The sequence below is a fragment of the Miscanthus floridulus genome, chromosome 8 (assembly GCF_019320115.1).
Source record: "Miscanthus floridulus cultivar M001 chromosome 8, ASM1932011v1, whole genome shotgun sequence".
NCBI lineage: Eukaryota > Viridiplantae > Streptophyta > Magnoliopsida > Poales > Poaceae > Miscanthus > Miscanthus floridulus.
The window spans coordinates 228,865,023-228,883,526 of NC_089587.1; the positions used below are offsets into that span (position 1 = coordinate 228,865,023).

Sequence of the window (18,504 nt, forward strand, 5' to 3'; positions counted from 1 at the left end):
AGGGAAAAACGTGACCGGACGCGTCTGGTCAGTGCTGACCGGACGCTGGCCAGCGTCCGGTCAACACTTAACCACTGGAGTTCGGGGTGTACTGACCGGTGCATCCGGTCAACATGACCAGAGCGTCCGGTCAGCCCGCAAAGGCACATAACGGTTCGTTTTTCAGCCGATGTTATGAATACCACCTCCACTCGTGTGTGGGGGTACTTTTGCTCATTCCAACAGTTAAGAAACACCTTAGAGAATGCCAAAAAGAGCAAGATTCTAGTGAGGTGATTGAGATTTGAGAATCCCAAAGAAAGCCCTCATTAGTGAAGATCAAGAGTAGCAAAGTGTGCATCCACCGTTCTCATTAGGCTTGTCGTGATCAAGTGAGAGTTCATGCTTGTTACTCTTGGTGATCGTCATCACCTAGACGGCTTGGTGGTGATTGGGAGCTTGGTGATCATCCGGAGAGCTTATGGATGACCCAACTCAAGTTGTGAGCGATTGTGGGTGATTCACCACGACGGAGTGTCGAAGATTCAACCCGTAGCCTTGCGCGGATCAAGGGAGAGCTACATCCTTGCGCGGGTGCTCTAACGAGGACTAGTGGGGAGTGGAGACTCTCCGATACCTCAGCAAAACATCGCCGCGTTCCTCCTTCTCTATTTACTTTGAGCATTTACTTTGAGCAATTCAATTCTTGTCTTTACATTCATAGAATTGCCATGCTAGAGTAGGATTGGAACTTAGGTTGCAAGTCTTTTGTGCGGTAGAACAATTAGAAACACTTTCTAGGCACAAGGGGTTAATTGGGCTAACCATAGAATTTAATTATTGCAGAGAAATTTAGAATTAGCCTAATTCACCCTCCCTCTTGGGCATCTTGATCCTTTCAGAAACAATGAAGAACAACAAGAACAACCAAAGGATACACCTGATTTTTTTAACGAAGTTCGGATTCACCTTCGTGAATTCTACGTCTCCATTGAGGAGCTTCGATCCAAAGGGAGCCAGATTTCTTTCAACCGCTTTCGCCACTTCGCTATTCGATTTGTTCCCTTGCGGAGATGAAATCAGAACTTTCACAAACTTCCTGTGGCTTACCACAAGCTTAGGAGCTCGAGCTCACTGAGTAACTCCTTGTTGTCCAGGAGGCTCCACCTCCAAGACTAACAAACACTTCACCAAATGCTTGACAAGATCCGCAAGTGCTCGAGAGTGGGATTGTTTTATTTCTCTCTAGATCACCCAATCCCTCAACTCAATTCTTTCGATCTCACAAGAATCAAACAATCCTCACAAAGAGGGAGAGTTCAAATGGCCTAGAAAGAGGTTTCTCTTTAGTTTGGGCTAGGTTATGTAGTTTTGGGTTTGTCCAAGCAACCGATCACATTTGTACAACGTTGCGCTGGCTCTATTAGGTGCGTTGCGATTTTCATGTAAGGTTCTTTGCTAGTTGGGTTGTAGTAGGCTTGTTATATGTTGGTTAGGCATGTCTTTTGCTGATGTTTTGGTGATAAATAAAATGCCCACGATAGAGAAAGATTTGTTAGTAGATTGTCAGTTTGATATTTTAGACCTCGCACAAGCATCAACTGGAATCCTAGGTCCAGAAACCACCCGGTGTGAAAACTACACTGAAGCAACGTCGAACGATGCGCCGTAGAGACACAAATCTCACATGAAATAGGAAGGACAAACCTAATGTGACGTGTAAAAAAACAGGGAGAGCATATAGGTGTTATTATTATTATTTTTTTGGTTAAGGGTTGGGTTGGACCCTGGAGCTCTAGGCTCTGAACGAATGAAATCAAGGGCTGGATGATGGCTGCGCAGTTATAATCCTGATCCTGACCCAAACGGGAAAAAAGGAAAGAGAATACTCCGTACAGAAACCAGTCGAGTCCGAGGACCTCCACCACCTCCAATGGCTCCATCTCTCTAGTCTGTACCCTCGGAGAGGGCTGGGCAGACCGAGGCGGGGGGCGCCTCCGCATCGCCGCCTAGCTGGGTCGGTTTCCCCGCGATCTCAAGCTGGCTACCCCGCGCTCCTCCCACCATCTCTCCGCTGCCGCGGCGGCCGCGGCAGCGGGGGTCTCGTACCCCCCGCCGCTGCCCCCCACGCCGCCCAGCGCGGCGGCCTCGACGTCCGACATGGGCGCTGGCGGCGCCGCCAAGCAGATCGTCGATTCCCTCCTCGCCCGCTTCCTCCCGCTCGCCCGCCGCCGCATCGAGACCGCCCAGGCACAGGTCAGCTGCTCCCTCTCCCACTTCGATTATGGATGATTCCACGATTCCATTTCCCACCCTATGCGGTCTCCTCTGGGCGTTGCCACTCCGCTGTTCAGAAGAGGCTCACCTGGCAATTTGGTGACAAGGCATCATGGCCATCGGTTGGATTCGAGATCGCGGCGCTACCATTACCATTACCGATTGTTGTGGCAAGGCTTCCCACCATTCAGGGATTTCTGGCTAACTTCTTCCTTCTCCAGTCCCTTGTCCTGCACTCGTGAATTCCATATCATGTTACTCTGCTCCCTTGCATGTCAAGTGCTACTCTACAATCGTTCCATTTCTGCCGCCTCATGTATATTGCATACACTGCGGGCATTATTCATGCCCTACCAACAGTATCTGCAGACATTGATGCCACACAACACTAACAATTGGCTGTGATTCTCTTGGCATGATATTGTTTCTTTCATCTCCTGTAACAATGTAAAGTTCTCCATAATTTGGCCTGTCACAACATGATCCAACACACAGCTGCAAATTGGAATCACTCTACTGAGATGTTTGTCCTCATTCTTTTTCATTGGTATGATGCTTTGGTTTGTCAAGACAACCAACACCTGTGGCACTGTTATAAAAAAAACACAAAACGCCTGTGGCACTGGAGTGAATAACCTAGGAACCTAGCCACTCCGAATCAATGTGCTGCTGTCCTTACTCCTCACAGCAGAAGGCAATAGTTGCTCACAAGATGCACCTCGAGTTCACCTGTAACAGTTTCTCATCATCTGCACTAAACTTCTTACCAAAGATACCACACCGCGGTCAACCTTGCCACAAGCATACTGTAAATACTTTCTTCTTTACCTTTAGCTATTTTGCGCCGGTCCCCAACAATAATAACGGGGAAAAAACTTATTTGTAGCTTCTGTTGAAAGTTTCCCCAAAATGTGTTAAGTCTCTGTCTAATATTAGTATTCTTGTCAACTGGTGTTCGATTAAAGGTCTTAAAATTTTGTTGACATGCACTTTATGTTTATTTGATCACAGCTTTAGTGGCTCATGTTGGGTTTCATCTCGAGCCTACCTGCCTGGGACTAAAATGCTTTGTTGTTCTTTAGAGTTTATAGGCTCAGTTATAATTTGGTGGTAGAAGACTAAGTTGATAAATTGTCCCTTAATGGGCCATTTTTTTTTCTCGAACACGCAGGAGAGCTGCGTATCATTATATTAAGAAGAAAAAAGGGGGCCATGCCGAGCTAGTTAGGTTGTTTCCTTCTGGAAAAGCTTAATAAAATACTGACCTTGGTATGTACATCCATTATAGGCATAGTATCCTAGTTACATACAAGATGTGCTTGATTCATTTAGGGAGGTTATACACCTTTTTCATATAGCAGGAAGGGGATCAAGATTGCAAGATGGGTAGAACCTTAATCTAGACATAACTTACATATGTAGTTGGGTAGCTCAAGGTAGTACTGTTTCCTCTACGCATGTAGTTACCAACCATATGGGCATGATGCCAAATTATAGTTGGTCTGTTATTGGGTACAGCATTTTAAGTAAAACACAAACTATATCCGGTTCTAATTTTGAGAATGACAGGATGGGCAATACCTCCGGCCATCTGATCCTAGTTATGAGCAAGTATTGGATTCTCTTGCCATGGTTGCTAGACACACACCTCTACCTCTTTTGGAAGCTCTTCTTCGGTGGAGAGAAAGGTATGCTGATTAAACTATGTTAAAAACTCCACCCTTACAATATTATTAGGTTTGAATTATTTAGCATTGAGCTCTTTGCCATCCTTTCCCTTTTACTGAAATTTGTTCATAATTGGTTGGCAGTGAATCCCCAAAAGGTGCTCACGATGCATCAACATACCAAAAGAAGGTTTGTTATCTATTAACCATTTATTTTTGTAACAAGGACCACTTTATTTCCTGCTGTCATTTGTATATTAATAAACAACACCAGACACGCATACTGTAAATTATAGCATAGCTGCAAGTAGTCAGTGGAATTACTTTTCATTGTTATAAGTAATTGCATCCTCTTGTTACCAATTTTCATAGTTTCTTTTGCCCTTACTCAGCTTGCTGTTGAGTGCATATTCTGTTCAGCCTGCATTCGGTTTGCTGAGTATTGTCCGCAAGAGGGAATAACAGGTTGTTACTTTTCCCCTTTTTTTGCTTCTTTAAGTTCTTTGCAGAGTTACTTTTCGAAGTAGTTGACTGACATCTTGCACTTTCTAATTTGTCTAGAGAAACTTTGGATTGGCTTAGAAAGTTTCGTATTTGATTGGCTAATTAATGCAGACAGGTAAGGTTTAACTGCCTTTCCTAACATGTTTCTTGTATGGTAAAAGTATCACAAATCTAGTATAACAGTTTGTATTTGTGGCCGATTTTATTCTGGCATTTCATTAAAAAAATGTTAATTCAATAAATGATTGCTGTCTTGTTTCAATGACATTCACCTGTTATTTCAATGGCATTCACCTATTTTCTGAGTCTGCCATTGTGTTTTCTTTCCTTTTTAATTGCAGCACCAGCTTATATACTCGTGGAAGCTAATTTTGCCTCCTGCCTTCTATACTTTCTGCAGGGTTGTGAGCCAAGTAGAGTATCCTTCATTGGTTGATTTGCGAGGTCTACTCTTAGATCTTGTTGCACAGCTTTTAGGAGCTTTATCACGCATAAGGTATACTTCTTACATTATTGACTTCTATGGGTAAATGGGGAGGGAGGTGTCTATATAACTGAAAATATCACTTGAATCTGTTGCATCGTGTATAAGTTGCTGAGACCTATGATGTTTTATTCTTACAGGTTCAGTTCTGTGACAGAAAGGTTTTTCATAGAGCTTAATGTGCGGCGTATTGATTCACATTCACTTGCTCTTAGAAGCGAGACACTCAGCATAATCAACGGGATGCGCTACCTTAAATTGGGGGTATGATATGCAAAAACTGCTCCAGTGTTTTATAGTTTCAAATTTTCAATATTTGTATTTGTTGATAGGATATTGGTAAGGATGAAAGGCACGACTGGACAAAACTGTTTGAAGAATTATGTTCATGATTGATGTTGTGGTTTACTTAGATGCACCCAACCACCTATGCTTCTTTTTATGTACACTGGATCTAGAACTTGTGCAGCCATAATTTGTATTATAATAAGAAGTTATTGTTTATATAAGAACACCGAGAATATTTGTGACCTGTTCATTTTCTCATCTGCAAATTAATGTTTGGTCGATAAAATGGCCATGTGGAACGCTTCGAATTGTGCATTTCAAACTTATGGCTAGCGGTATAGACAACATTTTGATTCCTGAAGCTCATTACCTTTTTCAGGTGAAGACAGAGGGCGGGCTAAATGCTTCTGTATCCTTTATTGCAAAAGCAAATCCTCTAAATCGTCCTCCCAACAAAAGAAAGAGTGAATTGCAACATGCTTTGTGCAACATGCTCTCAAGTATACTTGCCCCACTTGCGGAGGGTGGAAAATATCATTGGCCTCCACTTGGTGTCGAACCTGCATTGTCACTTTGGTATGACGCTGTTGCACGAATAAGAGTCCAGCTCATGTATTGGATGGATAAGCAGAGCAAGCATGTTGCTGTAAGTTGATGCAATGATATTTTAGTTATGTAATTGATATTGCATCTGTACAAACAGTATGCATTAGCTTTGCTATAGTGTGGTGCCTGTCATTCTCTTTGGGTGGCTCTGAAAATGGTCCTTTATTAGTCTTTTCTTTTGCTTAAATCAGGCCCTTTTCTAATTTATTTTGCACAAGTTTAAAGTAATCCAACACTATAAGTTTTTGACTCCCTTCATATTGTGTATGTCTTTATGTTGGATAAGTGATAAAATTCCTTGCATCATCCTAAGCACTTCCTGAAACATTTAATTTCGTACCTAGGGACCCAATATTTCAACCATGCTTCATACTTAGGGTTATCTGATCAAATATTTGATGAAATAATGTAAAGCTGGCTATGTTATATAGGGCCCATTTGGCACAGCTCTAACTCTTGAGATCTATGCTGGATCTGTAGTTTGTAGACTAAATTGAAGTGGTTTAAATTTTTTTATTTAATCTAAAATATAAAAAAATGAGTCATGTAAATGCACTTAGCATGCCTGCAGCTCCAGATCCAGGATTTCCTAGAGCTACTGGTAACCAGCTCTGCCAAACAGGGCCATAGTTACTTGACTGCTTACAGTAGGACCACAGCTCGCTTCAAACTTATTGCACACTTAATTGGAGATAACAAGGATTTTAATGTCATAGGGATGAAATAATGTAAAAGTTATTTGTAAAGTTGAGCATGTTAAGCTTTAGTGATGTTTGAACAAAGCAACAAGCTCCTTACTCCGTCTCTCATTATTTTGGTGTATAACATTGTTAATATATGACGCTGAACCTTTATTCCAGGTTGGTTTTCCACTTGTTACCCTTCTACTTTGTCTTGGTGATGCCAATGCATTCAACTCTAATTTTTCCCAGCATATGGAGATCCTGTATAAGTATCTCAAGGTGATGTTTCTGTAAACATGTGATATGATCACAAACATAAATTCATGTGATAATATCATAATATTTCATCACTGAAAATTATTTTCAATTTTTCTGATCTCTGAAACTTAATGTTCTTCCTTTGGAATGCTTTTTTAGAATAATTCTGATTTGTCAATTATCATACAGGACAAGAACCATCGATCAATGGCTTTGGATTGTCTTCATCGGCTAGTAAAATTCTATTTGAATATTTATGCGGATTACCAACCTCGAAATCATGTTTGGGACTATTTAGACAGTATAACCTCTCAATTACTGACCGTTCTGAAGAAAGGCTTGCTGACCCAAGATGTGCAGCATGATAAACTTGTTGAGTTCTGTGTGACCTTAGCTCAGAGCAATCTGGATTTTGCAATGAATCATATGATACTAGAATTATTGAAACCAGATAGTTTAAGTGAAGCTAAGGTTGTTGGTCTTAGGGCTTTGCTCGAGATAGTTGTTTCTCCATCAAATCAACAAATTGGCTTGGATGTTTTGCAAGGTAACCTGGCTCTGGTAATATTTTGCAAGGCTTTGATGATGTTGTTTAACCAAGTTTTGTATGTATGGTAAGTGTTTACTTTTAAATTTCAGTGTCTGGTATTGGGCACTATATTCCAAAGGTGAAGTCAGCAATTGAGTCAATACTAAGGTCTTGCAACAAGGCATATAGCCTAGCACTTCTCACATCATCAAAGGCTACAATAGGTATGCTGCTATATCTCATTATATGTAGCAAAAATTTGGAATTATTCGGCCAGTGCTGTTGTTACTTTGTATTTATTTGGACAACGCTCTAGAAACTGTTGCATTAATTATAAAAAAGACAGGACCAGTTTGTAATATCCTAATATAGTTCATCATTTTCCTGTTCACTCTGATTTCTAATATTAATATTTTTCAGATAATGTAACCAAGGATAAATCTCAGGGATCACTCTTCAGGTCTGTGCTTAAATGTACCCCATATTTGATAGAAGAGGTGGGCCGTAATGATAAAATGACTGAGATTATACCTCAGCATGGCATAAGTATTGACCCTGGTGTTCGTGAAGAAGCAGTGCAAGTGTTGAACAGGATCGTACGTTGCCTACCTAATCGTAGGTTTGCTGTGTTGAAAGGAATGGCCAATTTTATCCTAAAACTTCCTGATGAATTTCCTCTTTTAATTCAAACGTCACTTGGTCGCCTGGTGGAGCTGATGCGTTTGTGGAGAGTATGCCTATCTGAGGAGGCTTTGGTAAAAGACATGCAATATGGTAGGCGTTCTAGTATAGGAGGGGATGCACTACAGAGGTCTCCTTTCCATAGGTCCAGGGATGTATCTGAATTTCGCGCCTCAGAAATGGATGCAGTTGGCCTTGTCTTTCTCAGTTCTGCTGATGTTCAAATAAGGCTCACTGCCCTGGAGTTACTGCGATGTGTTCGAGCACTGCAAAATGATCTCAGGGATTACTCAGCAAATGAATTGGGTGACAATAAACTGAAACTTGAACCAGAGCCAATATTTATCATAGATATTATAGAGGAGAATGGGGTGAGTGCTTCTTTTTTGTGCATTTTTCATGTTTTATTTTCTTTGAACCGCCAGAAGTTTGTTTGGAATGGTGGAGGTTCTTAGGAAAGGAAACATATACGAGAGTAAATTTTCTCTTTCCTCCTAAACCCCCTTGGAGTTCTTATGTTCCTGTGAGCTTTAGATTTCATTGGCACAAGTGTTGTCATCAAACTGTTCGTTTTTTTTTCACAATCCCTTATCACACAAGTAAGGATGCCTTAAAGTAAGGTTTTCTTTATTAATTCGCAGGAAGACATTGTTCAAAGCTGTTATTGGGATCCGGGACGACCTTATGATCTAAGACGTGAAATGGACCCTATTCCTTTGGATGTGACTCTTCAATCCATTTTGGAGAGTGTAGATAAAAGCAGATGGGCTCGCTACCTCAGTGAAATTGTGAAATATGCAGCTGAACTTTGCCCGAGCTCTGTGCAGTATGCAAGGTCATGCCTCTGGTCTTTTCTGGAACTGCTGCACGCACAATTCAATATGATAAATGCAACTGTGCCTTCTTTATTTCCTTCCATTGTCAACTTTGACCTTATTTTCTGAAGTTCAATTAGACACTGGCCAATATAACTGAATACTGATAGACATAGCTTTCCTTTGTTTATTTGGTGATTTGTTGGGGAAAATATTCAGTGCAAACTACATCTTCGGTACAATCGTGAAACCCCACTGGAAAAACACACTAAGGAGTTCGAAAAAAGGAAATCATGCACAACCATAGTGCATCTATGGATGTACATTGCCACAAAATTTGAGATTCGAACTCATTTTGTGAAAAAACATACGAAAACAACAAATTTCAGGTGCATAAGCACTACAAGATGAATTTTTACAAAACGAGTTTGAATCTCAAATTTTGTGTCAATATACATCCATATATGCACTATGGATGTGCATGGATTCAATTTTTTTAAGAACTCCTAAGTATATTTTTCTACGGGATTTTCACGATTCCACCGAAGATGTGGTTTGCACTAAATATTTTCCCGATTTGTTGTGGCACAGAATATAGTTTCCTAGAAAACAGTTACACCCTTTCTTTCAAACCCAAGCATATTTCCTTTTTAATTATTTCCTATATCTTTTGAGAACTGATTGGTGCTTTTACTGGTTTCATTTTTCTCAAAATTTAAGTATATTGCTATGTTCAACAACAACAACAACAACATAGCCTTTCAGTCCCAATCAAGTTGGGGTAGGATAGAGTTGAAACCCACCAAGAGCCCCAAGTCATTTTTCAATCACTTCAATAGCTGCTTTCTAAGTACTCATATTCAAACATAGATCTCTAGGTATATCCCAAGCTTTCAAATCTCTTTTTATTGCCTCCCCCCATGTCAATTTCGGTCTTCTTCTACCTCTCGTCATATTATTAGCTTGGCTTAGGACTTCACAGTGCACTGGTGGCTCTGGAGGTCTCTTTTGGACATGGCCAAACCATCCCAACCGATGTTGGACAAGCTTTTCTTCAATTGGTGCTACCTCTAGGCGATCACGTATATCATCGTTCCAAACTCGGTCCATTCTTGTGTGACCGCAAATCTATCGCAACATACGTATTTTTGCAACACTCAGTTGTTGAACATGTCTAATCTTTGTAGGCCAACATTCTGCTCCATACAACATAGCCGGTCTAATCGTCGTTCTATAGAACTTGCCTTTTAACTTTTGTGGTACCCTCTTGTCACAGAGAATGCCAGAAGCTTGTCGCCACTTGATCCACCCTGCTTTGATTCTATAGCTAACGTCCGCATCAATATCTCCATCTCTCTGTAGCATCGATCCCAGATACCGAAAGGTATCCTTCTTAGGCACTACTTGACCTTCCAAACTCACATCTTCCTTCTCCTGTACAACTCCGCCAAAGTCGCATCTCATGTATTCGGTTTTAGTTCTGCTTAATCTAAAACCTTTAGACTCAAGGGTCTGCCGCCATAACTCTAGTTTCCTATTTATTCCCGCATGACTTTCGTCCACTAACACTACATCATTAGCGAACAACATACACCAAGGGATATCCCCATGTATGTTCCTGGTAACCTCATCCATTACCAAGGCAAAGAGATTCGGGCTTAAGGCTGACCCTTGATGAAGTCCAATTTTAATCGGGAAGTAATCTGTGTCTGTGTTACCATCGTTTGTTCGAACACTAGCCACAACATTGTTGTACATGTCCTTGAAGAGGGTCACGTACTTTGATGGGACTTGATGGTATCTTGTCATAAGCCTTCTCCAAGTCAATGAAAACCAAGTGGAGGTCCTTCTTCTGCCCTCTAAACCGCTCAATAACCTATCTTATTAAGAAGATTGCTTCTGTGGTTGACCTTCCGGGCATGAAACCAAATTGGTTTGTTGATATCTGCGTCGTTCATCGCAGACGCTGCTCGATGACTCTCTCCTATAACTTCATAGTGTGGCTCATCAACTTAATTCCCCGATAATTAGTACAACTTTGGATATCTCCCTTGTTCTTGTAGATTGGTACCAATATGCTTCTTCTCCACTCCTCAGACATCTTGTTCGATCGAAAAATATTGTTGAACATCTTGGTTAGCCATACTATAGCTATATCCCCGAGACATCTCCACACCTTGATTGGGATACCATCAGGGCCCATCGCTTTGCCCCCTTTCATCCTTTTCAAGGCTTCTTTGACCTTCGATTCTTGAATCCTCCGCACAAAGCGTCTGTTAGTGTCATCAAACGAGTCGTCCAGCTGAACGGTGGTGTTCTCGTTCTCACCATTGAACAATTCTATCAAAATACTCTTGCCATCTATGTATGATCCCATCCTCCTTCACCAAGAGCTGCTCCCTCTCATCCTTTATGCATTTGACTTGGTTGAAGTCCCTTGTCTTCCTATCGCGAGCCCTAGCTATCCTATAAATGTCCTTCTCTCCTTCCTTCGTACTCAAACGTCGGTAAAGGTCCTCATAGGCCCGCCCCTTTGCCTCACTCACCGTTCGTTTTGCAGTCTTCTTTGCCACCTTGTACTTCTCTATGTTGTTTGCACACCTGTCATGATACAAGTGCTTATAGCATTCCTTCTTTTCCTTAATAGCCTTTTGCACATCTTCATTCCACCACCAAGTGTCTTTCGAGTCGCATCCGCTCCCTTTGGTCACTCTAAGCACCTCTGAAGCAACCTTCCGAACGCATGTTGCCATCTTCTTCCACATGCTGTTTGCATCGCCTTCATCATTCTAAGGGCCCTCTTCAATGACATTTTCCTTAAAGACCTTTGATGCCTCCCCTTCTAATTTCCACCACTTCGTTCTAGCAACCCTAGCTGGTTTGTTCCCACGAGCTTGCACTAGAAAGCGGAAGTCAGCCACCACCAGCTTGTGTTGAGCGACCACACATTCTCCAGGTATCACCTTACAGTCCACGCATGTTCGTTTATCCCTCCTTCTTGTAAAGACAAAGTCGATTTGACTAGAGTACTGGCCGCTACTAAAGGTCACTAAATGGGACTGTCTCTTACGGAAGAAAGTGTTAGCTATCATCGGATCAAAAGCTACGGCGAAGTCTATTTTCTGCATTCATTTGATAATTTGATTGTTCATTGTATGATCAGCTATAATTGGTATCTTATTAACTTTACTGCAAAACTCCACAGATTAGAGGTTATTAGAAGACTTGAACAGATTACTCCTGCCGACCTCGGTGGAAAGGCTCAGCAATCACAAGATTCTGAAACTAAACTTGACCAATGGTTGATATATGCCATGTTTGCATGCTCTTGTCCACCTGATATTAGAGAAGAATTTAAAATCAAATCAGCAAGAGAAGTCTTCCATATGATTTTTCCATCATTGCGTCATGGTTCAGAAGCATATGCAGTAAGTTAATGCAATGATTAATTTTGCATGGTTTATCTTGCCTTGCATATTACGTTGCAATTGCATATACTGCAGTTCGTTCTTGTCCTTCCCTTCCAGATTCTTCGTTTGGCTGCGACAATATTGGTTTCCTGTGTGGTGGAATCATATTAAATATATGCACTTTTGGCATATTGTACAATTAGCTGATTAGTGTTGACTCCACATACACTGAAATTGTTTTGATGCTTTCTGCAGTTTGCTGCTACATCTGCCCTTGGCCACTCACATTTAGAAGTATGTGAAATCATGTTTGGTGATCTGGCATTATTTGTTGAGGAGGTGTCATCAGAAACGGAAGGAAAGCCCAAATGGAAGGTACAGAGGCTTAACTTTCTTCCTAAAGTGAAATTTATATTGAATTAATTAGGTATGAATGTTTATTTCGCTGCCTTCTTTCAAGGGAGTTCATATGTTGCTGCAAAAACTAACTGTTGCTCTTCGCCTTGCATCTTTTTTTTTTGAAATAGTATAGACATCCCGCCCCCCTGGTGATCTCCTACCGGAGATTGGGACTTGAGATTGTTGGGCACATTGCGTAACGTTGAGTCTTACCGCCTGTGAACGGAAGGTCCCGGGTTCGAGTCGCGGTCTCCTCGCATTGCATAGGCGAGGGTAAGGCTTGCCACTAACACCCTTCCCCAGACCCCGCACAGAGCGGGAGCTCTCTGCACTGGGTACGCCCTTTATTGCGTAACGTTGAGTGCATATCCCCATGCTTAGATGTCATCAAGATCTCAATACATACCTTTTGCAGTACTTGTCCATATTCTTGGGAAATGTTGCTCAAAGTGTTTGTTCATCGAGAAAATCAACTATTTTTCTGTTCTCTACTTTAGTTTTGTGAGAGGTTAAGTGGTGGTAGCGTTTCACTTAGGAGCAAATAGTAATTTCTTTTTGATGTTTTCCCTTTGCTTCCTTGGTTTATGTCCATGGTGGGTTAGTGGGCTTATTAGGTATACATGGTGAAACAAAGTGGGGGTTCAGCCCATGTCTACTAGTCTCTCTGTTCTTTTTTATTTCTTGTTTAAACTCGTACATATTAACAAAAATTCACAATGTAACCTTGTGCCCCTATTAAAGGGATGTCAATTTCTAGCTCATTAAGTTCTTCCGAGTCCTATAAATGTACTACAAACTAAACAATGCTAGTACCCTTTTGGAGGAATTAACTTTTTTTTTCCTGAATCCCGTGAGGCTATAACATCAAATAAAAGGGAATATCTTTTTGGTTCCTAATATAAAAAAAGGAGTATGAATTTCTGACTGAATAGTGTCAGCTTGACCTTGTATTGCAACTTGTAGAATATGCTACTTATTCTGGTAGTGGTAGGGATGCAAGTTCAATTTATTTTGGTTAAATGAACTAGAATGGCATTTCCGTAGTTTGAGGGGAGTGGAAAAATGAACTAGAATGACATTTAACTGTAATTATTTAGCTGACCCGAAAACACCATTGGGTACCCACTTGCATCCGTATATTCTGGTCATCTCTATGTTCATTGCTTGACAAGGTGCATCGCCACCTGTGAAATAAATTGAAACAAAAGAGGATTATAGGCACAGTTCTTCAAATACTCTTTCTGATGGCTACTTGTGTTTGGTTCAGCAGAATCCTAGGTCCCGCCGTGAGGATCTGCGCACTCATGTTGCGAATATACATCGAATGATAGCTGAGAAGGTTTGGCCTGGGATGCTTAGTCGGAAACCTGTGCTGCGCCAGCAGTTTTTGAAGTTCATTGAAGAAACATACCGCCAAATTACTATTTCCTTGGCCGATAGCTTTCAAGATTTGCAGCCTCTGCGATATGCATTAGCATCTGTTCTGAGATACCTAGCTCCAGAATTTGTTGATGCGAAAGCTGAGTGGTTTGACAACAGAATACGTAAGAGGCTTTTTGATCTTGTCCTTACCTGGAGTGAGGATTCTGGTAGTTCATGGGGACAGGAAAGCAGCAGCGACTATCGTCGTGAAATTGAGCGATATAAAAGTAACCAACATACGAGGTCTAGGGAATCGCTTGACAAACTTGCATTTGACAGGGAAATGGCTGAACAGTTAGAAGCTATTAACTGGGCTTCTATGAATGCCATTGCTTCATTGCTTTATGGGCCTTGTTTTGATGATAATGCAAGAAAGATGTCTGGCCGGGTGATATCATGGATTAATAGTTTATTCATGGAACCATCTGCAAGAGCACCTTTTGGACATTCACCAGTTGATCCGCGAACACCGTCATATTCAAAGCATACTGACGGTGGACGTTTTGGTGGGAGGGACAAGCAGAAAACTAGCCACTTGCGACTCCTCTTAGCAAAAACCGCGCTGAAGAATATTTTGCAGACAAATTTGGACTTGTTTCCTGCTTGCATAGATCAGGTAAGTTTAGCTTATATTTCTCATGTCTACTTTCTCAATATCTTGGCAGGTAGACTAAATACACACCTGCAATGTCGTTCATATCATATGAATCATGAAATAGTCACATCAGCTCTAAAAATTATTCATGCTAAAGTTTTCTTCTCAAAACAATGCATAAATTAATTGTTGATCTTATTGACTGCTTTATCCTCCACAAGTTTACACTTGAAAGTTTTTTCTTTCCTTTTTTGGCCTCTTGATTTATGGTTTGTTATCTCCTTCAAGAAGTGCTTTTCTTTTGGGCAAAACATTCTTGGAGGATTGTGTTACTGTTGCAGTATCTCATTTTGATCTGAAAGTAAATGATATGTTGTCACTTCTCAATGACTTGGGCATTATTCTATTTATATGCTTGCTACCAGCTGTTAAATCTCAACGGTGCTGATATTTTGTCAATAATTTGCAGTGCTACTCTCCAGACCCTCAAATAGCAGATGGCTATTTCAGTGTTCTGGCTGAAGTCTACATGCGCCAAGAGATTCCAAAATGTGAAATCCAGAGAGTTGTGAGCTTGATCCTCTACAAGGTGGTTGATCAGACAAAACTAATCCGTGACAGTGCCCTCCAGATGTTGGAGACACTCTCTCTTCGCGAATGGGCTGAAGACGATACTGATGGTGTTGGGCATTACCGGGCTTCTGTTGTTGGCAACCTCCCGGATTCCTACCAACAATTCCAGTATAAGTTGTCCTCAAAGCTTGCCAAGGACCATCCTGAGCTCAGTGAGCATCTGTGCGAGGAAATAATGCAGCGTCAGCTTGATGCAGTGGACATTATTGCACAACATCAGGTCCTTACATGCATGGCTCCTTGGATAGAAAATCTCAACTTTGTGAGACTGAAGGAATCTGGCTGGAGTGAGAGGTTACTGAAAAGTCTTTATTATGTAACATGGAAACATGGTGATCAGTTTCCTGATGAGATTGAGAAACTTTGGAGCACTGTGGCAAGCAATACTCGCAATATCATCCCAGTTTTGAACTTCTTGATCACCAGAGGGATTGAGGACTGCGATGCCAATCCATCGGCAGAGATCACTGGTGCATTTGCTACTTATTTTTCTGTTGCGAAGCGTGTTAGCCTATACCTTGCTCGGATCTGCCCACAACAGACCATTGATCACTTGGTCTGCGAGCTATCTCAGAGAATGCTCGAGGACAATGAAGAACCAGTCAGGCCTGGGAAAGTTGATATCTCTGCAAATGTCGTATTGGAGTTTTCTCAAGGGCCTACTGCCTCTCAGGTTGCAACAATCGTCGATAGCCAGCCTCACATGTCCCCCCTACTTGTTCGTGGTTCCCTTGATGGTGCAGTTAGAAATGTCAGTGGAAACCTGAGCTGGCGGACATCTGCAGTTACCGGCCGAAGTGTATCTGGCCCACTGAGCCCGTTGGCTCCTGAGGTAAGCATTCCAAACCCAACGGCAGGCCGATCAGGCCAGCTACTTCCAGCGTTAATGAATATGTCGGGGCCGTTGATGGGTGTTCGAAGCTCTGCTGGTAATCTGAGGAGCCGCCATGTTTCCAGAGATAGTGGTGACTACTACTTTGATACCCCAAACTCAACAGATGATTTTTTGCATCAAGGGGGCAGTGGAATTCACGGGATCAATGCCAATGAACTCCAGTCAGCATTACAAGGGCACCAACACTTGCTTTCACGTGCTGACATAGCTTTGATTCTTCTGGCTGAAATTGCTTATGAAAATGATGAAGACTTCCGTGAAAATTTACCTCTGTTGTTCCACGTCACATGTGTTTCAATGGATAGCTCAGAAGACATTGTGCTCGAGCATTGCCAAGATTTGCTCGTGAATCTCCTGTATTCATTGGCTGGCCGTCATCTTGAACTGTATGAGGTTGAAAGTAGTGAAAGAGAGAATAAGCATCATGTGGTGAGCTTGATAAAATACATTCAGTCTAAAAGGGGCAGCCTGATGTGGGAGAACGAGGATCCTACCCTTGTCCGGACCGAACTTCCTAGCGCTTCACTCTTATCGGCACTCGTGCAAAGCATGGTTAGTGCTATTTTCTTCCAGGGGGACCTTCGTGAGACTTGGGGTTCTGAAGCTCTTAAGTGGGCCATGGAGTGCACATCTTGTCACCTGGCTTGTCGGTCGCACCAGATATACCGTGCGTTACGTCCCAGTGTTAAAAGTGATAGCTGCGTATTGCTTCTGAGATGCATCCACAGATGCTTGGGGAATCCTGTTCCAGCTGTTCTAGGTTTTGCGATGGAGATATTGCTGACTTTACAGGTCATGGTTGAAAACATGGAACCTGAGAAGGTTATACTTTATCCACAGCTCTTTTGGGGCTGCGTTGCACTGATGCACACAGACTTTGTACACATCTACTGCCAGGTGCTTGAGTTGTTTTGTAGGGTAATTGATCGCTTGACATTCCGTGACCGGACAACAGAAAATGTGTTACTCTCAAGCATGCCGCGTGATGAGTTTGACATCAATGGGTATGCAAGTGACCTCCACAGGCTGGAGTCTAGAACTACTTCAGAGAGACTGTTATCTGTGGCTGAGACTGGGAAGGTCCCTGCTTTTGAAGGGGTGCAGCCGCTGGTGCTGAAAGGGCTCATGTCCACTGTTAGCCATGGATCTGCAATTGAGGTGCTATCTAGGATCACTATACCTACGTGTGACTCTATATTTGGGAGCCCTGAGACAAGGTTACTGATGCACATCACAGGCCTTCTTCCATGGCTTGGTTTGCAGCTCACGAGGGAACGTGAAGTACCTTCCCTCGGGTCAGCTTCGCCACTGCAAGAACAGAACCAGAAAGCTTACTATGTGGCATCCAATATCTCAGTATGGTGCCGTGCCAAGTCTCTGGACGATTTGGCCGAAGTGTTCAGAGCATATTCCTTTGGGGAAATCATGTCGTTGGAAGATCTGTTTGCACGAGCTTCGCCACCAATCTGTGCAGAGTGGTTCCCTAAGCACTCATCTTTGGCCTTTGGGCACCTGCTGAGGCTCCTGGAGAGAGGCCCTCTGGATTACCAGCGGGTGATTCTTCTGATGCTTAAATCGCTGCTGCAGCAAACCCCTGTGGATCCGTCCCAGATAATACCCCAGGTGTACAATGTCGTGTCGCAGCTGGTGGAGAGCACATTATGCTCGGAGGCACTGAACGTGCTGGAGGCGCTGTTACGGAGCTGCAGCGGCGTGGGTGGCGGGCAAGGCGAGGAGGCTGGATTTGGCGAGAATGGGCATGGGGCCGGGGAGAAGGTCCTCCAGAGCATGCTGCTTCCTCAGTCGTCTTTCAAGGCTAGGAGCGGACCGCTGCAGTATTCCACGGGGTCGGGGTTCGGGTCCTTGATGGGGCAAGGCGGCGGCGGTGGCAGCAGCAGCGCCGCAGATAGCGGGTTGGTGGCACGGGATGTAGCGCTGCAGAACACCCGGCTGCTGCTTGGGCGAGTTCTTGATACCTGCGCGCTTGGGCGCAAGAGGGATCACAAGCGGCTGGTGCCCTTTGTGGCAAACGTCGGGTAAGACCATATATAGCGGCACAATTTTGACTGGGCAGCAAAGCAGAGCAGCGCGGTTTGTGACTGGGTATGGTGCAAGGTGGCACGCAGATAGACGTGGCTCTAGTAGCTGTAAGTAAGGCTGCAGTTCAGTGTACAGTATTGGGAAGTATTTATTTATTAATTAATTATTGTTTTGTTTTGTTGAGGGAGGCAGGGTGTGTGTATGTAATTGAAAACCAATTATGGACATGGGTGGCATGCCATCCTTTAGTAGGATCTTTCTCCGTTTGTGATTGTGGAAAGGGGCAGAAATTGAGGATGAAACACAACAACAGGTTCGGAGAAGGTCTACTTGACTCCT

The 18,504-nt window shown here is 42.7% G+C and overlaps 1 protein-coding gene across 2 annotated transcripts; it reads left to right on the plus strand.

The window, feature by feature from the left end:
* The first annotated feature begins 1,880 nt into the window (after positions 1 to 1,880).
* On the plus strand, positions 1,881 to 18,488 carry LOC136478473 (uncharacterized). Of its 2 annotated transcripts, none has more exons than XM_066476939.1 (17): positions 1,881 to 2,235; positions 3,826 to 3,944; positions 4,068 to 4,113; positions 4,316 to 4,388; positions 4,485 to 4,542; positions 4,828 to 4,923; positions 5,052 to 5,175; positions 5,579 to 5,845; positions 6,666 to 6,767; positions 6,936 to 7,293; positions 7,386 to 7,499; positions 7,696 to 8,327; positions 8,598 to 8,791; positions 11,977 to 12,199; positions 12,437 to 12,556; positions 13,848 to 14,618; positions 15,067 to 18,488. In XM_066476939.1, exons 1-17 carry the CDS (start codon positions 2,140 to 2,142, stop codon positions 18,163 to 18,165), a joined length of 6,492 nt encoding a protein of 2,163 aa, XP_066333036.1. In that variant the 5' UTR covers positions 1,881 to 2,139; the 3' UTR covers positions 18,166 to 18,488. The 2 variants fall into 2 exon arrangements, with proteins under 2 accessions (XP_066333036.1, XP_066333037.1); XM_066476940.1 differs by having other exon boundaries at positions 13,851 to 14,618.
* The last annotated feature ends 16 nt before the right edge of the window (positions 18,489 to 18,504 follow it).